At 36.8% G+C, this 25,947-nt stretch overlaps 1 protein-coding gene across 1 annotated transcript in view; it reads left to right on the forward strand.

Moving 5' to 3' along the window:
* Positions 1-5,987: 5,987 nt before the first annotated feature.
* Positions 5,988-25,947, forward strand: part of LOC150100626 (myotubularin-related protein 12) — a 182,280-nt gene continuing 162,320 nt past the window's right edge. Inside the window, exon 1 of the mRNA XM_090401152.1 lies at positions 5,988-6,216. Coding sequence (XP_090257278.1) covers positions 6,115-6,216 — 102 coding nt within the window. The 5' untranslated portion in view covers positions 5,988-6,114. The remainder of the gene's footprint in view (positions 6,217-25,947) is intronic.

Here is a 25,947-nt window from a genome sequence, read left to right on the forward strand (position 1 = left end):
TTCTCACACCTTTAGGTCTCTCGTCTGATTGAGCCGTGATAACGAACAATAACACCTCATTTGGTTCGAAGGAAGAACCTTGGAAAACGAGCAGCAGACATTTCTTGTTCAAGCAACACATTTTGATTGTACTGGCATATAGTGAAAAGAGAAACAATCAACTGAAAGCCAACACTAACTAAAGCAGTGAAACAGAATTACAGTCAATTACATTGCTCGAATAAGATTAAGGAGAGTATAGTGCCGTGCGTATACGCTTGCAGTATTAGAGCAGAAATGTTTTCAAGAGTCTCTAAAATATATATAAGATAGCACCCTCTCTTAAATATGTTTATTTAGTTCTCCTTAATTGTTCTACTTCATGCTCTCACCTGTACCTCGCAGTGCAATGAGAGAATGGATGAGTGAATAACTGAGAAACGGGATTTCCACCACAAAATCTTGTTTGTGCAGGAGACGAAGTTGGGATGGTTGGCAGCAAAAAAAGTGTGGCTGCCTCTCGATAAAAACAGCGCATTGCAATCAAGAATTCCATTGTTTTGTCAAAAGTATTGGAAATCTCGAGAACCTTGCATTGGTGATGCAAAGATGACAGGCAAATCATATTTTCTTAAGAATACAAAGGCGATCTAACCAGGCACCGCATACCCTTGTAACTATTAAGCATGTTCGCGAAAAAAAGAGTGAATGAATTCAATGGTACTTAAACGAAAAGTACTGGATTCGCGACGAATGCAAATGGATAATTTGAAACAATGAATCTTGATAGAGAGAGAGAGAGAGAGAGAGAGAGAGAGAGAGAGAGAGAGAGAGAGAGAGAGAGAGAGAGAGAGAGAGCATTCATGTTCTCCTATTCGATGAAAAGTTCTCCGCCGGGGGAGGGGCATTTCGCAAATGCCCCTCCCCTGGCGAATGTTGTCTTCCTGAAAGGAAGATAACGTTACTCAAACTACTTCAAGTGTGATTACATGGCAGTGCTGTATGTGCTTCCGATTTGTTAAGTGCTTTTCCATAAACAGAGAGAGAGAGAGAGAGAGATGTGCATCTCTCACATTACTTTGAAACATTTTCTGAACTTATGAAATACGACCATACCTGATACAGCAAGAAGAACCAAATGTATTGTTCTGCAACAAAGTGTACTACAAGTAAAATCAAATGAGCTTCTGGTTTAACATGACAGATAATACAAAAAGGAGAACGATCGCAAAGGACTATATAAAGTTAACTTTCCTAACCAGCCTTCAAGTCAGAGTTGCCATGGATGTGAAGTGCATGCAGTGGCTTAGCTGGAACTTTTGTCGCCCAGGGTGGTCTCTGAGTTTGCCGCCCTTCTCAATACACACCAAAAATACTACAAAGAATTCAAAAAGACGTATTGGAAAATAAATTAAAAACTATGTTTATTTTTGAAAAAAAAACTTTAATTCCAACATTCTAAAATGTTATTTTTCTTGCTTTTTCTATTAGCAAAATCGTCGATGACATTGTCGAAGTCTCTTTCATCACTCAGTTGCTGTTCTACAGACAGTATGGCAAGATTTCTTAAACACAAAGTACTCATTGTAGATCTTAGGTAATTTCTAATCAATTTTAATTTAGAAAAACTCCTCGCACAACTAGCAACACCTACAGCAATTGTGAGGAAAATTCGCATTAGTGTTACAATATTTGGAACTGAGTTCTCGAGACTGTATTTTAGAATAAACTTCAAAAGTGCAAGGGGGCGTCAATCCACGTCTCTGTTTCGTCTTGCGTAACAGCAACAGAAATAAAACTCTGAAGTCTTTTTCTGTCATAGAGGAACTCTTCCTTATTACTGTTATCGTGACCATGATTTAGTTGACATTCGTATTTATCATTCAAATGATTCGATGGAGTAAAGAAGGCATATTTTTCAAGAACATGAAGCTGTTGAAATCTCGTGGTGATTCCGTGGATCACTCTGTCCAGTGATCCAAGAAATTACAATTCAGCATCTTGTGATTTTACACCTACCATCAGTTTCTTATTTATACACCGACGATCCATGACTATTCCCAGATCAATCTTTGGCGTAAGTTACTGAATTGTTAAATAATTCGTCCCTATTTTCAGTTAAAAATGCTTTTAAATCTCCAAGTTTTATGTCACATTGTTGTATATTCAGTCCTTTGGTTGTTTAGAGGTAGACCTGTGCGTCATTAATTTCTAGAAGGACGGATTCCCACAAGCCAAAAAAAGCCAAGGAAGAAAAACGATTGTAACGCAACAAACAGCACACCAGCATCTGAACTGTAACTCTATTTTCTTCTTCACCAGTTAAATGTTCCACAGCACTTAAGATTTTCGAGGAATTTTTTTACAATACTCACTGCATCTCCCCGTGCACTCCACCGAGTTTCTACTACACGCTTGACAGTTTGACCAGTGACCGAAATCAGAATATCCCAGGGATGGATTGAGGGGAAAAATGTGAACAAACGCTCCACAGTTCCAAAAATTAAGTAACAGAATTCACAGCAACAGAAGCTGAATGTACACCCGCCCAATTCAGCGAGTGCTTTCGTACATGCAACAAATTCTGCTATTCCATTAATTTCCTTGATGCATTTTTGAACGCCAGTATGTTGACCAGCAATCAGAGCAGCATTATCATATGCTTGTCCTCTACAATTTTGAATATCAATTCCATTGTTTTCTAAATTTTGCAAAATCATAGTTGAAATATTCTCGGCTGTTTTACTTTTTGTTTCAATGAAATGAACAAATGATTCCACAACCTTCACTTTATTTCGATCGATCTAGCATAGCGTAAAAATTGACTACTTTTATACTTATGAGAAATATCAGGGGTGCTATCGAATATTATAGAAAAATATTTTCCTTCTTTGACTTGCTCGATAACTTTTTTCTTAGTTTTTCTCCCAAAATTTCTATAAACTCGTTCTGAATAGTACGCGACGTATAGGATTTATTATTATTATTATTATTATTATTATTATTATTATTATTATTATTATTATTATTATTATTATTATTATTATTATTATTATTATGGGAAACTCCAAGGAGTCCTTAGACTAATCGAGGGAGGCCCTAAACATCATATCAAGAACAATATTCGACATTCGCACAGAATCTATTATACTTTGCTTTGAACTCATTTACAATCATGGCACCCAAAACAAACTTTGCCAGCTTATTCCACTCATTCACCACTCTCCAAATAAAAAACCTAGTTCTAACACCTTGCTAATTACATTCTTGCTGACTTTACATGGATAGCCCTAGTTCTCCTATCACTAGACCTATTCTGAAAACAAAACTTTTCTCTGAATTAATCTTGTAAAAACCCTTCAGAAATTTCAATGTCTCAATCATATCACCTCTTTTCTGCCTATCAACTAATTTCTGTAACCCATACATCTTCAACCTGTTCTCGTATGGTTCATTTCATAGATCAGCTATCATCTTGGTCACTCGCCTCTGGATCCTCTCTACTTCCTCCCCATCAAGAAGAAACCCAGACGCCCAGATCTGGGCACACTAGTCAAGTTATCAATATCTTACATTTATTGATAAGATAAAAGGCCTTTATCATGCCTTTATCTTATCAAGGCATGATAAAGAGGAACAATAACTTACTTATCTCTGCTCCTCAAAATATTCTTTAGTAACCAAGTGGCACGATGAGCTGATTTAGCCACTTTTGCTATGTGCCTCCTATCCACCAACACAACCACATCTCTAGCTTCGTCAACCTCCTGGAGTACAGTTCCACCAATGTGATGTACTTCTGCTAATTTTTTTCCCCAAAATGCATAAATGAAAAATGCAAAAAGCATTTAGCAAACTTTTTCCCCAGCTTTATTCTAATAATATGTTCACTGAATCGTATTTTGCCAACAAATGAACTAATTCCAAAATATTTCTTCCCGTTGATTCAGGTTCATCATCAGTCTCGCAATAAATTCCTTCTCGGTGACCCCGTATAGCCAAATTTGCTTAGCTAGGAATTTAACGATATCCAACAATCTTGAAAGTATCTCTCTCCACTTCTTCACTTCGTTTTGAACTTGTTTTTGTTCCTTTTTATCAATTGTTGCACTACGTCGGATTCTAATTTCCAACTCCTTCCATTGTGTGAAAGATCGATCATAGGTCACATTAGATTCATGTTCGAATATTTTGGGATTAAGTTTCCGGCACATGTTGAATACATTCGCAGAATCAAAATGTGAATGACTTCTGACTGCAAATAGTCTGCAACAATAGCAGTAAAGAGCTTTCTTGGAAGGGGATATACACCAGCCTCAACATTTTTTCCTTATTTGTCAGAGTTCGAAAAAAACCCCTCGCGTGTAAGTTTTCTGTTTCGTCCTTTGATTGACGCACCCTCACGAATAACTTCACCAAAATCAGAATCTAGATGTTGAACCTTGATGTACCAGTAAGATCCGAGTGTCATCATTAATCTTACTTGGCCAAAGACCAACATCTTTTAAATCAACAGCTGAAATTTTTTGTTCGTTACACTCCTTATCGCTTGCTGAGTTGAAGAATCACTTGATTTTGACGATGGTTTGAATTCGGAAATTGCTTCAATAACAGTAGTAGTAGTAGTAGTAGTAGTAGTTTCGTTAGATACGGCTAAAACGTTAGATAGGGCTAAAACGGCCTCACCTATTCCCTATAGTGGAACAAAGAGGTTTTAGCTGATTTTTACCAGTTTATTAATAAATAAATCTGTAGATTTATTTATTAATAAATTGGTTACTAATTAGGAAAATAATTAAATAATTATTTAATTATTTAAATAATTTTTTTAAATTATTTTGCATAGGCAGCACCTCCACTTGAAACTTCACAGGCCGCCGCTGGCGGGGGGACACCTATTGTACAACTCTCCGTCTCCACCACTATACCGATCCTCTACTACCAATCATCTACATCAGCACCATCTACTGTCCACCACCACCACAGCTAGTATTTTTTGTCTGTAAATTGCGTGTGTTCTGAAGGGCCGATTTGTCTGTATGCGGGATGAAAAACCCGAATTTCTGTGAGAAAAAACCCTGCTACCTCCGTATGAGATCGGCTTACTCACCTTCGAATCGAAGGTGAGTTAGCCGAAGGCTTCGATTGAAAAATTTCATATAAAGATTCCTCTCGTCATGACGAGAATCGAACTTAGGCCTTTTTTAATCGAATGGCGCAACGTACCGTCGTTCTGATACTTAGATCTCGTTTTCTGGTTTCTGAGAAAATGCAGATATCGGGACTGTTGAATATAAATTATGAAGACATTGATAATTTATGGACCACAGACACTTGAAACATGAGAAAGGCATGGAAGGCTATGAAAATCGTCCATTGAACACACACGAACACGTACAATTAAATTCTAGTTAGAAGTGGGAACATGTGTCATTTAGGACTTCGTGGGATGCACGAATTTCCCTGATGGGTTAAGGTGTAATTGGCTACTCTCCAACTGAATTTTATAAAATTAAGAATAAACGAACCTTTGCTCCTTTAGGCGAAAGTAAACATTAAAGAATTTCTTTTAAGTACATATTGTAAAAAAAAAAAAAAATCAGCTGACTCCTTTTTATTCCCGTATTCAGGGAGTAGGCGAGGCCGTTTAGCCCTATCTAACTTTTGGAAACTGAGTGGCAGTTCAATCTCCACTGGCAGCCAATCAGAGAAAGCTGACTGAAGGCTATCACTAATTAAGCAGCACGCAGTGAAGAATGACGGCTCAACAAGTGTCGCCATATCGTGGTCCCTAATCCTAACACTCGTATTCAATGTCTGAAATAATGTGGGTTCTACGGTCATTTTTCTTGAGTTTACTGGACGAAAAACCCGCTTGCTATTGCCAGAGATCGACTAACTCGGGAACCGGTCGAAAAAAGGCTTAGAAAAATTTCTTCTAGAAGTTTTTCTAAGAAAGATTTTCTAATAGCCACCAGGGGTTTTTACGGAGATATCAGCCGGTGAAGGAATTGGTTTGATAAGATTGTGAATGGTGATGTGATCTTTTTTTGAGTGAAAGGTATATGAGTGAAAAAGACATCATCGTTTGGTGTTATGACTTGAACATGTAAATTGATGTAGGTTATATGAGTGATGGCTTCTCAACGAATGAAGTATCGACCGCAGACGTTCAAAGCCTATGTTGATCTAGGGCTCGACCAGAGTGACGATGGTGCATCACCACCGTTATCTACTGTACGTTTGTTTTGGTAGTTTTTAAAAGATGAATCGTGAACAATTTGAATATATAAATTGATCTTTACGCTGTAGAAACATGAATTTAATTGTTCTCTGTATTCTTGACTACTTTTATTTATTCATTCTTATGTTTTCGTGATGTTATTAAAATTAGTATTTCGGAAAATATTCGATACCACAGAATATATATCCTTCGTGTTGTAACGTGCATACTCACAAATTTTCGATATATTTAAGCGGCAGAGGTAATTTGATTGAAACATCTAGGCGAGAAAAAATTTAACGGTATTGGGAGGAGATCAGTCATTTGGGAAAACGGAGAATACGAGGCTAACTTTGCACTTACCACACCCAGGGTATTCCGTGGACACCATGTTTTTCTCAGGTAGTTATATGAAACGTTTAGACTTCGTTACATGAAAAAAAGAGCCTCCGTAGCTCAGGTGGTTTTGACAGAGCCCTTGGGCTTGAATCCCATCCGTGATATGAGGAAAATCAGGACTGTTCATTCAGAGGTGAGTTAGTCAGTCTCATACAGAGGTTGAGGGTTCTGTCCCCCAAAGAACTCTTTTTTTTTTTTTTTTTTGTCTCTTAAACAGGCAAACTGGCTAGTGAATGCGCATCTACAGACAGGATGTTAACTGCGAGATGGAAGAGATTCAAGCCCCACTGTTATCTTTCTACTACACATTATAGAATTGCCTGCATTGTGTGAAATAAAAGGAAATTGTTATGTATACAATTAGTAGTACCACAGGGTTTTTTACCCTCCATTTTTGTTGGAGGAAGGAAGTGCAAAGCGTGAAAGAAGTAATTAGTAAGGCAAGAAGCCTTCCATGTTAGTAGTCACTAGATTTTGTTTACTAGACTTGAATCTCACTGTGGATGTGGATACTAGGCTTTGAGTCATAGATGAATTTAATATACACCACTTTGCATATTGGAGAGCAAAAGTGGCTTGAAAAATTTCATTGTTTGTTCTCTAGTGCATTGTTTCCAGATTATTTAATCCCTCGCTGCCCATGGTAATTAAATGCCGTAAGTTTACAGCACTTTGTGGGTGATATTCACATTAAAAAAAAATATTGATGATAATCAATACAGACAAATCATCAAGTAGCAAAACTATAACTTATGTATGAAGTGGGGGGGGGGGGCCTGGAAATTTCTGATAAATAACTAGAACAAAAATGATATTAAAGTAACTGATTTCACCACAAGAAAGAACAAACGTTACCTTCATAACTGCTTCTAGTATGTTCTTTCTTGTGGTTATCTCTGTTGCTTTAATATCATTTTGTTCTAAGTATTTATCAGCTAGATCCCCCCCCATAATGAGCAGTTATGGGGAGGGAGAGGGTCTAGAAAATGAGCAATGAACTCAACTGTTTTATTTCTGATTCTCCTGCTATTTGTGTATAGACATAACAAATTACCACCTAAGCATATTCTGATAATTAGATATGCAATCTATTTGGCCTTGTAGAACTTTGTCTTTTCCCTCCCCAGACATACTCAAAAAGTCTGAACCCAAAGTGCATATTTCCATCATTTCGCCAGATGCATAATCATGTTTGAAGCCATTCATATTTTTATCACGTTTGCATAATATAGCTGAACTTTCACACACATTTTTCCCATTTCTCCCTGGATGATCTAGTTTCTCTGGCTCTCTGCATTAGATCTCATCTGGGTAAGTAATTATTCCAGTCTCCTGATGCCAAATGAATTCAAGTGCAGGCTATCCCTCTTATATAAGTCTCTTTTGTCACTAAACACACTCCACACATCTAAAAACTCCCATCCATTTCTTCTATACAGCCTATGCATAGAATCACTTGGTATCATTGCCTTCCTTCTTAACTCGGTACTGTCATATCTGGGTAGCAAACCTGCAATTTTTTACTCTCACATTTCTTTCTCACTTCCAACAAACCCTCCATATCCTCTCTCATATTGTATTTCTTGCTACTTAAATTATTAGTTCCTGCAAGAACTACCGTCTCTTTTACTTTTCTTTTCTGTTTTTTGATTATGTTTGTCATATCTTTAATTTTTGCCCCTGGAAAGCTAGATGTAGTGACTCCCTTGGCAAGCACAAATTTTATGACTGAATCACCATACCATATCACCTTTTTTTTTTTTTAATTCGATTTTAATTGACTTACCTTGTACCAAGTTCACTGCTTTCCTGCCTCTTCTCCTTCTGATCCTTTTTCGTATCCTGTCTGAATTTCGTTAAACGTTTTTCCACTTTTTCTAATCCTCTGGTCAATTTTCCAATAATTTATTTTAATTGGGATATTTCCAATGCCAGATTATTCTTGGATATATTTTCATCATAACTATAGCAATGCTTTTGCTCACTGGGACAAAGGTTCTCAGTAGTAATAACTTTAACTTGTGCTTTTAGATACTGCCCTGTTGTAATGAGTTTTTGGTGCCATTCTTAAGAGTAGTAAAAACTAATGTTTCTACAGTTATGTTATTAAATGCTTTAGTACAATAAATACACTAAGAAAACTACAATAATATACTAAAAATACACCAATAAATCTAAGAAAACACTCAATAAATCAACAAAAAATCATTGATCTTTCAGGAGCTTCCTGACAGGCTTCACCAAATAACCTCGAATTCTTATGTAGTTATGCACTGATAATGCTAACTTCAGAAGAGTGAACATGAATAGCTGCAGTAGTGAGCTATAAGGGGCTCGCGGGGGCCCTTTGTTAAATTTTTCTCAAATTTGCATACCCCTTGTTCTTCTTGTTTAATTATCTTGTAGAACTAGAAAATACTACTGCGAAATGTATATATGCTACTATAATTGCTACTTTAAATTCATGTCGATTTTCTGATAACTATATAAAAAATCATTGGATTGCATTTTGTTCTGATGGAGCTAGTGTAATGTTAGGAAACAAATCAGGTGTTGCAATCAAACTTTACAAAAATTTCCCAGTGTTGTGATTTGGCATTGCACTCATCGTTTACACTTAGCATTAGACGATTCGATACAAAACATAAAAAAAAAATATCATTTTGCAATATTTACATTATATGCTTTTTATCATGAATCACCAAAAAACCGAGAATTAAATACGATTGCAAAAGACTTGGTATCGAAATTTTAAAGATCGGCCATGTGTTTGGACCACGATGGGCAGCTTGCAGTTTATGAATGGCTCTTGCTTTGTAGAGAAATTATCCAGCTTTATTTTGCATCGAACAATAAATATAAGGGCTTTTTAAACCGACTTCTCAATTTGGAATTTTTAAAAGATCTAGCATTAATGATTGATATCCTACAGGAATTATCATGTTGTTGTTGTTATTATTATTATTATTATTATTATTATTATTGCCACCCCAAGACCTTATGGAGTCAAAGACTCATCTGGGAAGTCCTTTTATCTCACACACACACACACACAGCTCATCATACTGTGTTTTAAACACATTCAAACTCTTTGCAGACACCACATTCTCAGGCAAGGCATTCCAATCATTCACAACTCTGCACAAAAAAAACCTCCCTCTCACTCCCCTACTCACACCCTCTTTATACAGTTTCCAGGGATGACCTCTGGTTCTCCCCTGATCTCCCACTATTCTCTGTAAAACTTCTCCAGCATCGATCCTATAACAACCCCTTACCAATTTGTATGTTTCTATCATATCTCCCCTCTTCCTCCTGTCCACCAAGACTCTGCAAATTAAATCTTCTCAATCTTTCCTCATACTCGACATTCCAGAGGTCAGAAACTACCTTAGTCAGTCTCCTTTGGACCTTTTTCGACATCCTTCTGAAAACAACCCGGTGACCAAATCTGGGCACAATAGTCCATGTGTGGCCTAATCAAAGCCTTATACAATGGAACAAGAATCTCCCTACTTCTACACGTCATTGTCTTCTGTATCATTCCCAGAAGCCTTTGTATTGTCTTCACAATTTTGGCGATGTGTCCTCTAAATTTTAGATCCTTATCCACTATCATCCCCAGATCTCTTATTTCCTCTACCTCCAACAATATATTCTCACCAAGTATAAATTCTGCATCCCATCTTTGTTTTCCAAATTTTAAAACCTTACATTTTGCACCATTGAACTCGCATCCCCATTTCTGTGCCCAATCACTCAATCCCTTCAAGTCTTCCTGTAAGGCCACAACATCTTCACTACACTTCATGGTTCGTCCCAACTTTGCATCATCTGCAAACAACTGAATATCTCCATCCAAATCTTCACCTATATCATTAATATACAAGTTAAACAGCAATGGACCTAAAACAGACCCCCGAGGCACTCCACTATTGACTTTCCTTTTCCTGGATATCACTCCCCCATACACAACTTGTTGATACCTATCAGATAGCCAGTCTCCAATCCAATGCACCAATCTAATATCCAACCCTATCTGCTCTAGTTTGACTGTCAACCTATCATGAGGTACTCTATCAAAGCCTTTGCGAAATCCAAGTATATTACTGTGTATCCTTTTCCTCTGTCCAAGGAAGCAGTCACATTATTGTAATAAGTAAGTAGATTACTAAAACATGACCTCCCTTTAGCAAATCCATGCTGTCAATCAAAGGTAATACCATTGTTATCAACCCAACTCTGGATCCTAGTTCTCACAAGCTTCTCCAACAACTTAACCAAACACCTGACACACAGATATGCTTATAGTTTGATGCTTGAGTTTGATCACCTCCTTTATGAAGTGGCACAATCTTGCCCTCCTTCCACTCCTTAGGAAATTGACTGAGTGCAAGACTCATATTAAAAAAATATGTCAAGGCAGGTGTCAACTCCCTGGCACATTCTTTCAGAATACGTGGTGATATATTATCAAGTCCCACAGCCTTATTAACATCTAGTTTACTCAACTCCCCATACACCTCTTGCGCACTTACAGTCAGTCTCTCCTCCCCATCATCAACTGCTCTCAATCCCTCCATGAAGTCACATTCACAAGACTGAAAGATCTTTATGAACTGCTCATTAAGTATCTCCACACACACATTCTGCATCAGCTGTCTTTATACCATTTTCTCCAATCAATGTCATCCTTCCATAATTATTCTTTCTTTTGCTGTCTACATATCGAAAGAACTCCTTAGGATTCTTTTTGGCTTCATTAGCCAACTGCTGTTCATACCTCTCTTTAGCTACCCTCACTAACCAAGTCACCCTCCTTGCTTGGTCTTTGTAGACCTCATGGAATTGGTTATTTCCACTTTTCTTATGCTGCCTCCACAATGCCCTTTTTCTCTGTATCACATGCTTAATCTCTTTATTCATCCATCTCACACCCACCTTATTTAACCTTCTCACCCTTGGAATACATTTAGACATTGCATCTACTAAACAGTTTTTGAAAATCCCCCAAGCTGCATTGATCTCTTTTCCAGCTAACTCCTCATTCCACGCTACACCCTCAAGCTGTCTCCTGAGCTCTTCATAATCACCCCCCCCCTTGTAGTTCCACATATACCCTTTTCTCACATAGGTCTTCGCACTGCTTGCAACCACCCAGTTAATCACCTCATGGTCACTCTCACCAATTGGTGGATGATTTGACACCTCATTTATAATTACATCCTCTGATGAGATGACCAAATCCAAGACCCTCAATCCTCGTGTGCCCTCTGTTACATACTGTCTGAGGTAGTTATCCCTCAAAAACTCAAGAAACTCATTTTCTTTACTTCCAGTTGCTATCTCATCATTCCAGTCCATATTGCCATAATTAAAATCGCCCATAATGATCACTCTTTTCTTATTTACTTGGCTAATTTGATTGTACATTTCATTATCACCACCATCCTCATTACCTGGTCTATAACAACATCCCACCGAGTATTTGATTCCATACACCTCTATCTCACACCATACATCCTCAAAACCACTGGCACTATTTCCCTCTTGCATCTCTACTTTCTTTATGTGGACATAACTCTTTCTCTATCATCAATAGCACTCCCCCTCCTTTTTTACCCCTTCTGTCCTCATGAAACACATCATACCCTTCCATCTCTATTCCTGTCAGGATGTCATCCTTTTCCAACCATGTCTCACTTATTCCGACAATCTTTGGGTGAACAGACGCAATTAGTGCAACCATTTCATCTGCCTTGTTGCTTATACTTCTAGCATTTGTATACAAACACAACAGCTCATTTCTGGATCTACAGCTAGTTCCACTGATACCACTGACTCAATGTGATCTCTCCATGCTCGACTGGGGCCATTTCCCTTTCTGCTTCTTCATTTTAAAACCCTTTTCAATTCCAACTATTTCCTCTTGATCCCTGGTCATTCCATTCCTTTCCTGCCTACACATGCTCACCTCCTCTTGGAGCATCCACCTTTCTCATGCTGTGTACCCCCTGTCCATCCTGAGTCTCCCCGTTTCCCTGCTCCTCTTGCACACCCATTCTCTCATTTTCTATACTCATACCACTCACTTCCCCATTCATATCCACTTCTTCAATCTCTCCTGTCTTACTCTCCCGCTCTTCCACATCACTTCCCACTCGATCTGATTCATTCGCTCTATTCACTTCTCTACCTTCCAGCAGCTGTCTCTCCAAGCAACTCACACCATAACCACTCAAATGCAGTCTATCGCTCCCATACAGCTCACTTCGTCCCTCAAACTCATTCCACATATTAACAAACTGTACCCTGTCTCCTCACACATTTCAGCCAGCATATCATTCATTATCCTTGCTCTCTGCCTCATTTCACCACAGTCATACCTAAGCAACATGCTAACTACCCTTCCTGTCACACTATTCTCTTTTATCCTTCTAAGCAGCCTCCTGATATCTGTTCTGACACACTCTTTGTCCTCTCTCAAATCATTCTTACCTATTAACTCTTTTGCTCGCTCCTGCCTCATATCCAACGCCTCAATCACTCTACTCATTTTAGCACCTGGAAAACATACCTTGTGCATTCTATCCTTCAGCACACCTTTAATAATAGAGTTGCCATACAACACCACTCGCTCATCTTTCGTTAACTCTTTCATGCCATCATTATTTATTTTAGTAGTTTTTACCTGAATTTTCTTAATTTCATTTCGCATCCATTTCATTTCTTGCCTCATCCAATCCAATTCAACTTCCGAATCTCGCGACACATTTTCTCTATCATTCAATCTTTCCAACTTTCTAACTGTCGTCCCCCCTCTTCTCACTTTCACTTTCATTCATCTTCTTTGTTTCCGTACTTTCAGTCCAACATGTGTCCAACTTTCGCTATCATCCATTCTTTCGATTTTTTTCATTTTCGATTTCTGCGTCACGCTATTTCTAGTTTCATTCGTTCTCTCAATTTTGTTTCCTTCCGCCACTCTCACCTCACTTTCATCCCTTTTAACATCCGTTACAGTTTTCAAATCGCTTTTTTCTTTTTTACTGTTTTTTTAACATTTTTTGCCTCTTTTTCTCACCATCCTTCTCCTTCAAATGTGCACTTATTTTCCCCGTGACAATCTCGCTACTAACACTTTCTATCATCAATTTCATATTTGCATTCATCAATTCCTTGTTCAGGTCACACTTCGTGCACACACCCTCCATCCATCCTCACCAAATATCCACAAATCATTTATATAATCGAAAGAATACATATAACAGACTTCACACTTAACGAAACAACTGAAATCTAAATTGAAGTCATGGAATGACAATGCCACGCCATTTTTTGCAGGTTACTAAGTCTAATAATAACGATTTCGTAATTAAGTTTTGGCAAAAAAAAATCCCCCACACTAATAAAACCGGTAGCGTACAACGTTTACAGCCTCTCTTACTCAAACAATTATGCATATATATTTAATTATTCCTAGAAAACTTATCCCAATCAGGAGCTCTTCTTATACATGTCACTGCGCTTGACTCACGAGCCCTGATATATAATGGTGTGGTGTTCAGGACACATTTACAACAAATATCACTTGCCGGTCACTCGGTCCGCCTCTTCACAATTCATCAACCATATATCTGTCAGAAGCTCTGCAAAGTCGCAATATAAGTTTTATAAGGGCTAAGTTAGGCCATTTTTTTTTTTTTTTTACTTGATGATGCGAGCCCTTTGTTAAAATTTCCATAGCTCACCACTGGATAGCTGATATAGAATCTCTATAGATATGAACACAGGGTTTTATGAACAAATGATAATGAATGTCAGGTTCAGGTTTGTGTTGCTAAGATTAGGGTGGTTATTCCTGTCATACTGAGGACATTCCAGGCAAAGTATACAAATGGAAATTTGCAGCCAGTGGTCAATGAAACTAGACTTGCAAGTGGATTCGTGTGTTTAGGCTTAAGTTGAGGCTTTTAATTCTTTCTCAGTGCTGTTAATATTCCATTGATCCTCTAACATGAATTGCTAGTGGATTAGCAGTCTCTTCACATTCTGTAATAGAATAACGAAAGAGTTCAGTTAGGGGAGTATTACTCTTGAGTACATTAGTGATGAAAGAAGAAAAATATCCAATAGAGAAGAGCAGAATTTCTCGAGTTTCTTGAGATACAACTATCTCAGGCTGTATTATTGAGAATTTTTGAGATTTTTATGATTTGAGATTTCAGGATTGAGAGTTTCAGATCTGATACTTTCATCAGATGATATAATTGTGAGTGGGGTTTCATACTTCCCTCCAGTTGGTGAGCATGATCACCTGGGTTGTGGCCAGGGGCGGTTCATCTATAGGGGCCGGGCCCCACCTATATTTGTATAACTAGCCCAATAATTGTAGTTTTAAAAAATATGTTTCTTGTAATTATTATTTTTTGATCTATTTCCAACACGTTTTATTGTTTAATAAAAAAATTAACTGTAGTATTTTGTGACAATATTGTATAATGCGACTTAGTACGGTCTCTGGGGGCCAGCCACGGATAGCTGTGTAGAACACAGGTTATATGTGTAGAACACAGGACATGTATGAGGCACGTGCACTAGCGATCGTGTTTGTTTACCGGGCACAATGCTTATTTTGGGGCCAGTTTAGTCTGGCCCAGTCACTGTGTTGGCACGTACGTATATAGCACCCAATTCTTTGATTGTGAAGCACGTGCACTAGCAGTCGTGTTTGTTTACCGGGTGCAGCGTTTATTTTGGGGCCATTTAGTCTGGCCAATCACTGCGTTTGTATATAAATAGTGCACGATTCTTTCATCGTCTTATTATTTATTCTCGTTGTTGATCTGTTTTATTGTTTTTAGCGTGTGTCGTTTTTTGTTATAATTTATTTTAAAGTTTAAATTTTTATTACGTCCATTAACAATACATTTTGAACAAAATGTATTGTTAATGGACTATGAACAAAATCGATAGTTTATTTGAAAAACGTTTCTCATTATTAAGTCTAGAAGAAAAATTGGAAGCTCAATGCATCAGTGGATTCTGACTAAACATTATTATAATAGAAATAATAACTATAAATGAATAATAGAACCCACTATATAAATATAAAAAAATTAAGTTGTTTTTGGCCCCTAGCTCCACCTGTTTCTATTGTCACCAGCCGCCACTGGTTGTGGCTAACTATATGAAGACTTCTGTAAGGAAAGGATATATATATATATATATATATATATATATATATATGGAAGTACAGGGCTGGTGATTATGACAAGCTTAGGAGACAGCTTGGAGCTATAGCAAAATAAGGAGTTGAGCAGTAAGGAAATAAATGCTACTTGGGAACTGGCAAAGAAATACATAATATCATCAATGTGTGAATGTATTCCAAAGGACAAAAGGTTGAACAAGGTAGGTGTAAAATAGATGAATGAGGGGATTAAACATGACATTTTAATGTCATGTTTAATCCTCTTCTTCCATGACACCTGGAAGAAGGCACTTTGAAGGCTGCACAAGATAATAATCAGTTGCACAAAGACTATGAAGAGCAGACCAGGAGAGTGACTCCATTGACAAGAATAACAAAAGTGCAGTACAAGCAGAAATTAGGAAATCAGGCCAAAAAAAAAAGTGTGTTTTTTGATATGTGGCAAGTAGAAAGAAGAATGATTATGATAAGATGATGTTAATGGATGAAAGTGGGAGATTGGTAACTGCTGCAGAGAACACATCCGAGATATTCAGGAAGCATTTCATCAGGGTGTTTCATCCTCACTATGGAATCAGAAGCTCAGGTGTAGAGAATGAAATGATAGAGGACATTAATGGTGAGTGAGTAAGAGGTATATGAGGAGTTAAGCTAGATGTCAATAAGGCAATAGGAGATGATGACATATGACCACGTGTCTTACGGGAATGTTCTAAGGAATTAGCATCAGCCTTGGCCTACCTGTTTAACAAGAGCCTTGCAACAGGTAGGCCAAGGCTGATGCTAATTCCCAAAGCAGTGGAAAGACAGCAAAATTTTTTTCATTTTGCACTGGTGATAAGGCTAAAGCAACAAATTATAGGCAGATCTATATATCTGCCTATAATTTGGATTGGAGAGGTTGTTGATATATAGGATTCAAAAGTGGGTTGATAACAGTGGTATTCTTTGTGCTTGTCAGCATGGATTTGTTAAAGGGAGTTCGTGTTTTAGACTTGCTTATGTACTATAACAAGGTAACAAATGTATTGGACAAGGAGATTCATATACAGTGGTATACTTAGATTTTGCAAAGACTTTTAATAGTTTGTCACACCACAAGTTAGTAACTAAACTGGAGTGATGGAATGATAGACTAGTGAGTTGGATAGGTGACTGGCTATCAGATAGGCATGAGTAAGTTGCATTATAATATTGTTATAAAGTTGCATTATAATATGAGCAGGTGATATATGACTGTTTGCAGATGATGCAAAACTGAGGGGAGTGAAGCAGATGTTGTGATCTTAAATGAGGACTTGAATAGATTGTATGAGTGGGCAACAGTATGGAACTGTCGATTTAATTTTGCAAAGTGTGAGGTTCTGAAATTTAGTAGGCAACAATCAGATGCAACATATACATTTGGGGGAGGAAGTTGAGGAGATAAGAGACTTTGCAGTGGTGGATAAGGATTTGAAGTTCAGAGGTCACATGATACAAGTTTTGAAGACATCACATCAAATTATGGCAATGATGAAGAGAACTTTAACTTGTAGAAATAGAGATTCTGGTTCCATTGTGTAAGGCCTTGATCAGGCTTTGTATGGATTATTGTGCACAGATTAGGTTCCCTGGTGTTGATGGTTATGAGGATATATTGGAGAGGGTCCAGAGAAGATTGACAAAGGTCATTCTCAAAGACCAGTTATGATCTTTGAGATGTATGATATGAAGACAGACTGAGGGAATGAAGTTTGCAGCGTTTTGAATGGGAGGTAGAGAGGGAATATGATTGAGACATTTAATTTAGTAAAGGGTTGTTACTAGGTTAATGTGGAAGAAATTTTTCATAGAATGGGAGAAGGGGATAGAACAAGGGGCATAGGAAGCTGTATAAGGAAAAGGGGCATAAGGAGCAGGTTCTTTGCTCAGAGAGTGGAATGTGTTGCCTAACAACTAATTTCACTGGTGGTTAATGCAGATACATTGAATGATTTTAAAGCACAGTTTGATGGACTTTGTGTGTGTTAATAGTAAAAATAATAGAATTATAACAAATATTACTTTTCCACCTTTTAACGCTTAAAATGGCCAATCTTGCCAGTTTCTCTTTAGAGTGTTACACCTGATATCTTAGGAATATAGTATTCTCAGCTATCATGGTGTAACATGAAGAATAAATATCATAAATTAAAACCCCTGCATAAAAAAAATGAATTATTTAATGGAAAATTTCTTGCATCCAGTAAAATGTATAAAACGTAAGGGTTGTTGTTAAAGTAGCTGATAAAGGAAGGAATGTATTAACATTGTAATATGACTTAAAATAAGGAATTCTAACTAAATAAGTAGCTAACAAAGGAAAGTATAGATTAATATTGTAATACGATTAAAAATGAGAGAGTTAAGTAAATAAGTAGAAATGGGTGAGTCATAAAATACGTTATGTGAGAGATTAAGTTATTAAGTAGAATTCATAGAAAAAGTTTGAAAGGGGATTAAGTCAGGCTAGCACAAGAAAACCAAAGCTATCGCTTAGGGCCGATCCCCGGATTGAAACATTGAGAACGGGCTTGCCGATCAAATGACGTTTGGCGAGAAAACGCCACCCTAATTGGTCGATGATTAAAAAACAAGTAGAAGGAGGAGAAAGGAAGTAAGAAAAGGTGCCGTTAGGGGAGCAGCTATAAAAGGGTTGGTAACCCCCACGGAGAGGACTTTTTTTGGATAGTCGCTTTTGGCCTTGGAGTTTGGTTTTGGTTCCGGTGGAGTTCACGGGGTTTTCCTGAGTGGCGACAGGGTGATATCTCCTCGTCACAACACGGAAACGAAAGTGAGCAGGATTTTGATTCCCGTTTTTCCGAGTAGGAAGCAAAGGAAAAATTGCCATAGAGTCCTAGAAAAGGAGGGATCTTCTTCGTTTCGACGCTAGTGATAACTACGCAAAGCAGAAAGCTGTAAAGAGATCGATGTCCTCGTTGCTGATAGTAGAGCAAATATATGTGTGTTAAAGTATTCCAGAGTTACGAGAAGTTATACCAGAGGTTCGTTTGGAAAAGAATAAAGACCCATACGAAGAGCTCAAGAAAGGTACTGTAAATCATAACCTATGTTAGCTAGAAATTTGTCTGTGAAAGTATCGTGATTCCAATACAGAACTGTTGAAGTTATACTAGGACTTTAGTATATGATAGAATGTGTTATGTGTAGATTGACTAGTGTTAAAGATTTGTGAATGATTAAGAGTCCTAAGGTATTTTTGCATGTCTATTATATTGTACAAGATATTTAAATGACATAATTGTGTGTTAGTGCAAATAACGGTATAACGGAATAGTGTGAATTAAGTAATTACGTATCCTAAGAATTGAATGCCTAATGTAATGTATAAAATAATTGAAATGTCACAAGTATGTGTTAGCAGTGAATGATTTGTTAATCTACTTCAGTATGAATAATCAGATAGTGTGAATTGATCTAATTTGTTCACATCAGGTGAATTTATGAATTAATGTGTATGGCGGCATAATCACAAATAGCCATATTGCTTGTAATGATTTAATGTTAGTCTATAAGTAATTTAGTTTAGTATTTGAATTGTACCATGTTTAGAAACTTAATAAACTTTTGTTCAATGATAAAAGAGTTGTCTGATGTTGCTAATCCAATGCACCGCTTAAAATCATCGTACCTAATCACGCGGGAAAATTTAATGTTGAGGAAAGAGATTAAGAGTCACGACTGCAATAATATTTAAATACTAAGAGATATATTCGAGATTGACTTTCTCCCTATTTATGACAACATAAATGGTGCAGTTGATAACCACTTGAAAATATTGTACTTAGTCACGCGGAAAATTTAAGTTGAGAATCGAGGTGTCACGACTGCAATAGTTACACTTTCAGATATATTTGAGTTCTTTCTCCTTGTTTATGTATGTAATATCCTAAACTAAATATCCCAAAAAGCGCAGTATAAATACAAATATTAGGGGTACTACGGGGAGCAATAACTTAGATATTGGTATAAGTTTTGGTAAAATCTCGGGCATAGAAGTTAGAAGAATATAGATAAAAGGAATTTGTAAGATTAGAGTAGAAATCGTAAATTGGGACACAACAAGAGTATATGAAAGTGTTCAGTTCCTATGGAATTGCTTTCTCCCCTCATTAAAAAAAAAAAAAAAAAAAAAAAAAATCACCATTTCAATCCCACAGAAACACTAAAAGAAAAATCTTATATTCTCTATGATTACGGATGTGTCTGTTCTGCAGAAGAACACAATTTTTTTTCTGAAATCTGCCTTAAAAGAAAATTGCTTGACAGTTGTATGCTTTTGATTATGATGTATGGAAGTAAAATGTGGACTTTGAAAAGGAGCAGGTTCTTCACAGAGAGTGGTTGGTAATTCTCAACCTGTTGGTGACCAACAGGTTGAGAATCACCTGGAAAAATGGAAAGATCATTACCATTTTAGATAGAAAGTGCAATATTTGGTTCTGAGTGCAGACTATGGTGAGAAATATTATAACAGCTCTTAAAATATCCAAATAGCAATGGGCAGGCTATGCTGCAAGAAGTAACAATAAAAAAAATGGACACAGTTGATATCTGAATGGTATCCCAGAAATGGAAAGAGAGCTACAAGAAGAGCAAAGAGATTGTGGAAGGATGAGATTAAAGGGTTGGCTGGAACTCAGTGGTCTAGATAAGCTCAAAATAGGACTGAATGGAGGACTTTTGGGTGGGGGAGGGGCTGCTTTGTCCAGCAGTGGAAAATGGCTGATGGAGAAGACTGTGTAAACAATTCTCTCTCTCTATGTTCACTGGGCATTTACAGATGCCGTATGGTCACTCCGATGCTCGGTGATGTTCCACACCAGGCCTTGCCATGTAGTCCTGTTGTTTGCTTTTCTGGCAGCCTCAACTCTCTGAAGATCAGTCACTCCACACGTGCCATCCATCCATCTCATTGATGGTCTACCCCTGCCTCTTTTCCCAGGAACTTTACCTTCTATTACTGTTCTGAGAAGTCCTCCTTCCATCCTTTCTATGTGTCCAAAATATTTTAACTTTCTTCTGTCAATATCCTTAAGGAGCCTTAAAGTTCTACTAATCTTTTCTAACACCCATTCATTTGTACGCCTTTCAGTATATGATATCCTCAACAGCCTTCTGTAACACCACATCTCAAAAGCAGATATCTGTTTCTTATCTGACTTCTTTAGGTTCCAAGTCTTGCATCCATAAGTCGCTGTTGAAAAAACAACTGCATCTAAAATCCTCAGCTTTGTTCCCGTTGAGATAGATCCATCCTTCCAGATTTTAGACAGGTCTCTGACTGTTGTTTTAGCCATTCCTAACCTTTTTCTGACATCTTCTGAACAGCAATTCTTCACATTAATAATGGATCCCAGGTACTCAAACTTGCTGACTTCCTCAATTCTTTCTCCATTAAGATACACTTGTTTCTCAAGAGCTTCTCTGTTTGTTTTTCCTTTGAGAACATGATCTTTGTCTTGCTAGAGTTGAGTTAAGTCCTCTGTTATTACTGATCTTGTTAACTTTGTCAAGAATTAGTCCTAGTTTTTCCATGTCATTACAAAGGAGTACTGTATCATCAGCGTACCTCAGATTACTGATCAATCTACCTTCTATCGTAATTCCTGTCCTGAGCTTATCCAATGCTTCACGCATGATGTCCTCTGCATATATTCTAAACAAGTGAGGAGAAAGTAAACATCCTTGTCTAACTCCTTTTCCAACTTGAAGCCAGTCAGTCAATCCAACACCTGTTTTTACTGTGGCTTCTTGCTCCTTATAGAAGTTGACTATCAACCTGATAGTGTGTTGTGGACATGCTCAACACAGTCAAAAGCTTTAGAGTAGTCTAAGAAACACATTACCAGAGGAATCTGAATTCTTTATATTTTTCTATGATCTGTCTAAGGCAAAGGATTTGATCTCTGGTGCCCCTACCTTTCCTAAAACCTGCTTGTTCCTCGGGCATCTCTGCCTCAACTTTGGCCTCAATCCTATTTAGCATTATCTTTAATAAAATTTTGCTCGCATGAGATATCAAACTAATAGTTCTATAATTCTTGCATGCCTTCATATCACCTTTCTTGTGTAGTGGTATGAAAACTGACTTCTTCCAGTCTCTAGGCCATGATCCTGTCTCCCATATCCTTGTAATCAATCTATGAAACACTCTTATCCCTCCATCCCCTGTGTAAACAATTACATAAGTACAATTATAAGTACTTATGTAATTGTAAACAACTAATTCTTGGTTTAACCTCCCAACCGGCTGAGGTGGATGAAATAGTCAGACCCCCCTAGCTTTTTTCATGGATCAAAACTTCATCGGTATTCTACCTTTTATCATGCCATTACCTCCCGCCCACCGTTAATCCCTTTACGGCTGTTTTAGAACCATTAGTGGATTAACTGTTGGCAAACAAACTTTGGAATTTCCCTTACTGTCCTATGATATTTGACCTTTTTTGCCTCACAATTGATTTATTGTCTCTTCCCAAAAATTGAAACGAATTTCACATGTGTGAAAATAACCACTCCTGAAATGACCACCGATCAGCCTTTGCAATGAATCTATTTAGTATTGTATGTCCACGCTTGCTTCGTAGAGCCGACCTTGGCTTTTGTGCCAAGAAGAGTCAATAATTCATGCTGAGGGGGAGAAAGAAATAAAGAATGCATGAATTGGCCACCAACATGCGAAGTCACGTGCTTTATACATAAATTTTCCAAATGTTGTACAAACAAACAAAATAGTTACCACTTCTTTAAGAACTAGAATTTTCATAAAAGAAAAGCTAATTTTCCGACTTACAATAATAAACACTCATCCCAAGAAACGCATCGATTACCCTAATATCAGAATGGATTCTCCTTCTTTCGACATGTGCAAAAGTGTTGAAGGGTCTCGTATCTGTGGGCGTACAGTAATAGTTAGTTTGCTGTATTTTATTCTTGAAATCAGTGCAACAGAACTGTTGCACTGATTGTTCTTTCACTTTACTTACAATATAGTAACAATATAGAAACTTTTTTTTTTGCGAATTTTCAAATATTTGCATTGAAAATATTATGTCAAATATTTATATTTTTAAATAATATTTATTGAAATAAATATGACCTTTTGCTTTCTTTCTTGGCAAAATACCATTATATGGATCATCACATTTCAGTTTTAGAAACTTTTTTTTTTCTTTGTTTTTATGAACAACAAATTATATTAAATTGCATTACTCGGTTTCCGATTGCGAGTCTTTTCAGTATCAAAAATTTATATCCAATGATATTTTAGCAGGGACTCTTCATCTTTTTTTTTTTGTAGGATGCACATTACGATAATATCCAGTATGTACAATTCATGAAATGGACAAGAAACTACACATTTCATGATTTGTGTGTAACATATACATCATTTCAGAAAAGTAAGAAACAGGACTAAACATGTAAACATACCATGTTTCTCCTTATCCATAAAACGGGAGTCAGCCTGGTTGACCAAGGGGTTAATGTATCTGCTCTCCAGCCAAGAGGCTGTGGGTTTGAATTCCGCCAAGGGCATAGATGTTTGTGATTGTCCTACACTAACCAATTACCATGTGTACTGCTGTGTCCTGGCATAGTATGACCTTTGATGTCTTTGTGCCATAAAAATCAAATCAAATCAAATGGGAATGAGCAATAAGGACAGTGTCGTATGTCTTTATTTAAAAGGGTTTAAATAAACCATTTCAACCTTTCTCTGAACATTTGACTGTTCCAATGATATTCTGGTAGAAAAGTTAGTCAGCTGCACTCGAAATCTATTTTGAGTAGCATTCATGGAGAAGGAAATATTAATTACAGCAACATCTCATAAAGCATTCAGTTATTCTAGAGGAGTCATGTTAGAATTGGGGTTCACCTTACTTTCAAGATAAGGGGATATGTTCAGCATGAAGACCAAACAATGACAGCTGTGAAGTCCAGCCTGATACATAGGGATGGTTCCAGCCAGGAACATGTTTACCTTTGATACACCAGAATTTCCAACATATACAAGATATCTCAGCTACTTTCTGTGGCTCTACATCACTAATCCACTTCTAGGATCTTTAAATGTTGGAAATATAGGTGTACCCAGCCTGTTGTGATTATTATTGTGCTTGAAGTGGCAGTAATGAGCATGATTAAAAATAAAAAAAAGCCAAAATGCATAAAACAAAGAACATCTAGCCCTCTTCTGACCATATCAAAGTTAGAAGATTGAAGAAGATACAGAAGATCAAGACCGAGATGAACGACTTGTATCAGGAAGCAAAGAGGAAGCTTTCCACCACAACTAGCATGAAGTCCTTGCATACTAAGAGGGTGACAGTAAAGAAAATATCAAAAAGGACACAATTGGGCATACCTGAATGTTATGATCTTGTCTGCTTGCCTTATTCTACGAAATGAATTTAATAGAATAAGGCAAAGAGATTTCCCCAATGCCATAAATATTCTAAATTTTTTGATTTCCTTCTTTAAATATTTTCTCAAATCCAGCCTTTCAAAAAGTGAAATTTTTGTATTCACAGTTCCACTTGCACTGATCCAGCAGGTAGCAATGAGCTATTTACTATTACCAGTAATCTCACATGATTATTTGCATTCTGCTGGCTAAAATTATCTAATCAGTGATTCTCAACCTTTCTACAATTGTGACCTACTTTTCACTGTTACTATACCTCATAGCCAAGGATAATCATAATAAAAACGAAATCCTATTTACATATAATATAAACTAAACATAGTTTATATATAATTTAAATTAAATTTACACATCGTAGTTGCATACAGAATAAACACAAAGTGAAAAATTTAAATTGTTTGATAATTAAAAACAAAGTTTTTAATTGTTCCAAATTCAGATTTAGTCCTACTGTAGCTCTTGCAATTCAGAGAACCTGAAAAAAAAAAAAATAAATAAAATTTAAGAATATGAAATGAACCCAAAATTTATTTCCATCTTCATGTAAAAAAAAAAAATATTGCTTACCACTTACCTAGCGGGAAGACTGATTTTGTTTTTCAGCAGCTAGTTACTTGGTCTTGGAAACTATAAGAAGGTTGCATATTGAAGATCCTCTTCCACATTTAGTCTGTGTCTGTGCTTGTTTTTAATCTGAAGTAAGCTTGAAAATGCTACTTTACGTTTGCAAATTGTATTTATGTAGCTGCTTGTAGTTGTGATGGTTATGATGTAGTTTTTTTATTATTCAAGTAATTTTTCTTCTTCTTTTCAGTCATTTTCTGTCCACTGCTGGATGAAAGCCTTCTCTAGTTCTTTCCACCTTTCTCTGTTCTTGGCAATGGTTGACCAATTTTCCCCAACAAAATTTGACAATTCTTCACTCCACTTTCTTTTAGGACATCCTTGGCCTCGTTTCCCTTCTTTAGAAATCCAGCTTGTTAATACGGTGGCCCATTTCCATTTTAGTAGCTTGTGGTGAAGAATGATGTCAGTGATGCGAGTCTGGATTCTTATCCAGGTGTTTCGCTTCTTATCTTTTAATGTGATTTGATGCCTAGCATCAACCTCTCCATTTTTCTTTAAGTTGTTAATTTATTTGCCAGTGCTTTTGTTAGTGACCAAGTTTCACAACCATATGAGATGACTGGAAGTATACACTGATGAAATGTCTTCCTTTTTTAAACAGAGTGGGACATAATTGTTTTGAAAAATGCTTTTCAATTTTCTGAATGCACTCCAGGCAAGTTGAACTCTCCTATTTATTTCCTTTTGGAGTCCACAGTTTAGATCAATGAGATGACCTAAGTATGTATATGAAGAGACTCTTTCCAAGAAATTTTCCAAGAAATTGGAAAGAGTCTCTTCATATATTATGTTTTTATGTTTATTATGTTTGTCTATTATTATGTTTTTTGATGTTACAAAATGATTAAACATGATTTTAGTTTTTTCTCTGTTTATCTTTAGACCGACTTTTCTGCTTTCATGATATAGGTCTTCTATCATTATATTAAGGTCTTCTGGAGTGTTTGCAAAAATTATGATATCATCTGCATATCTTAGGTGTGTTAAGTTTCTGTTATTAATTTTTATACCAAGGTTTGTCCAGTTTCGGAC

This window comes from Typopeltis vanoorti, chromosome 12 (genome assembly GCF_054136105.1).
Source record: "Typopeltis vanoorti isolate ZY-2024b chromosome 12, IOZ_Tvanoo_1.0, whole genome shotgun sequence".
NCBI lineage: Eukaryota > Metazoa > Arthropoda > Arachnida > Uropygi > Thelyphonidae > Typopeltis > Typopeltis vanoorti.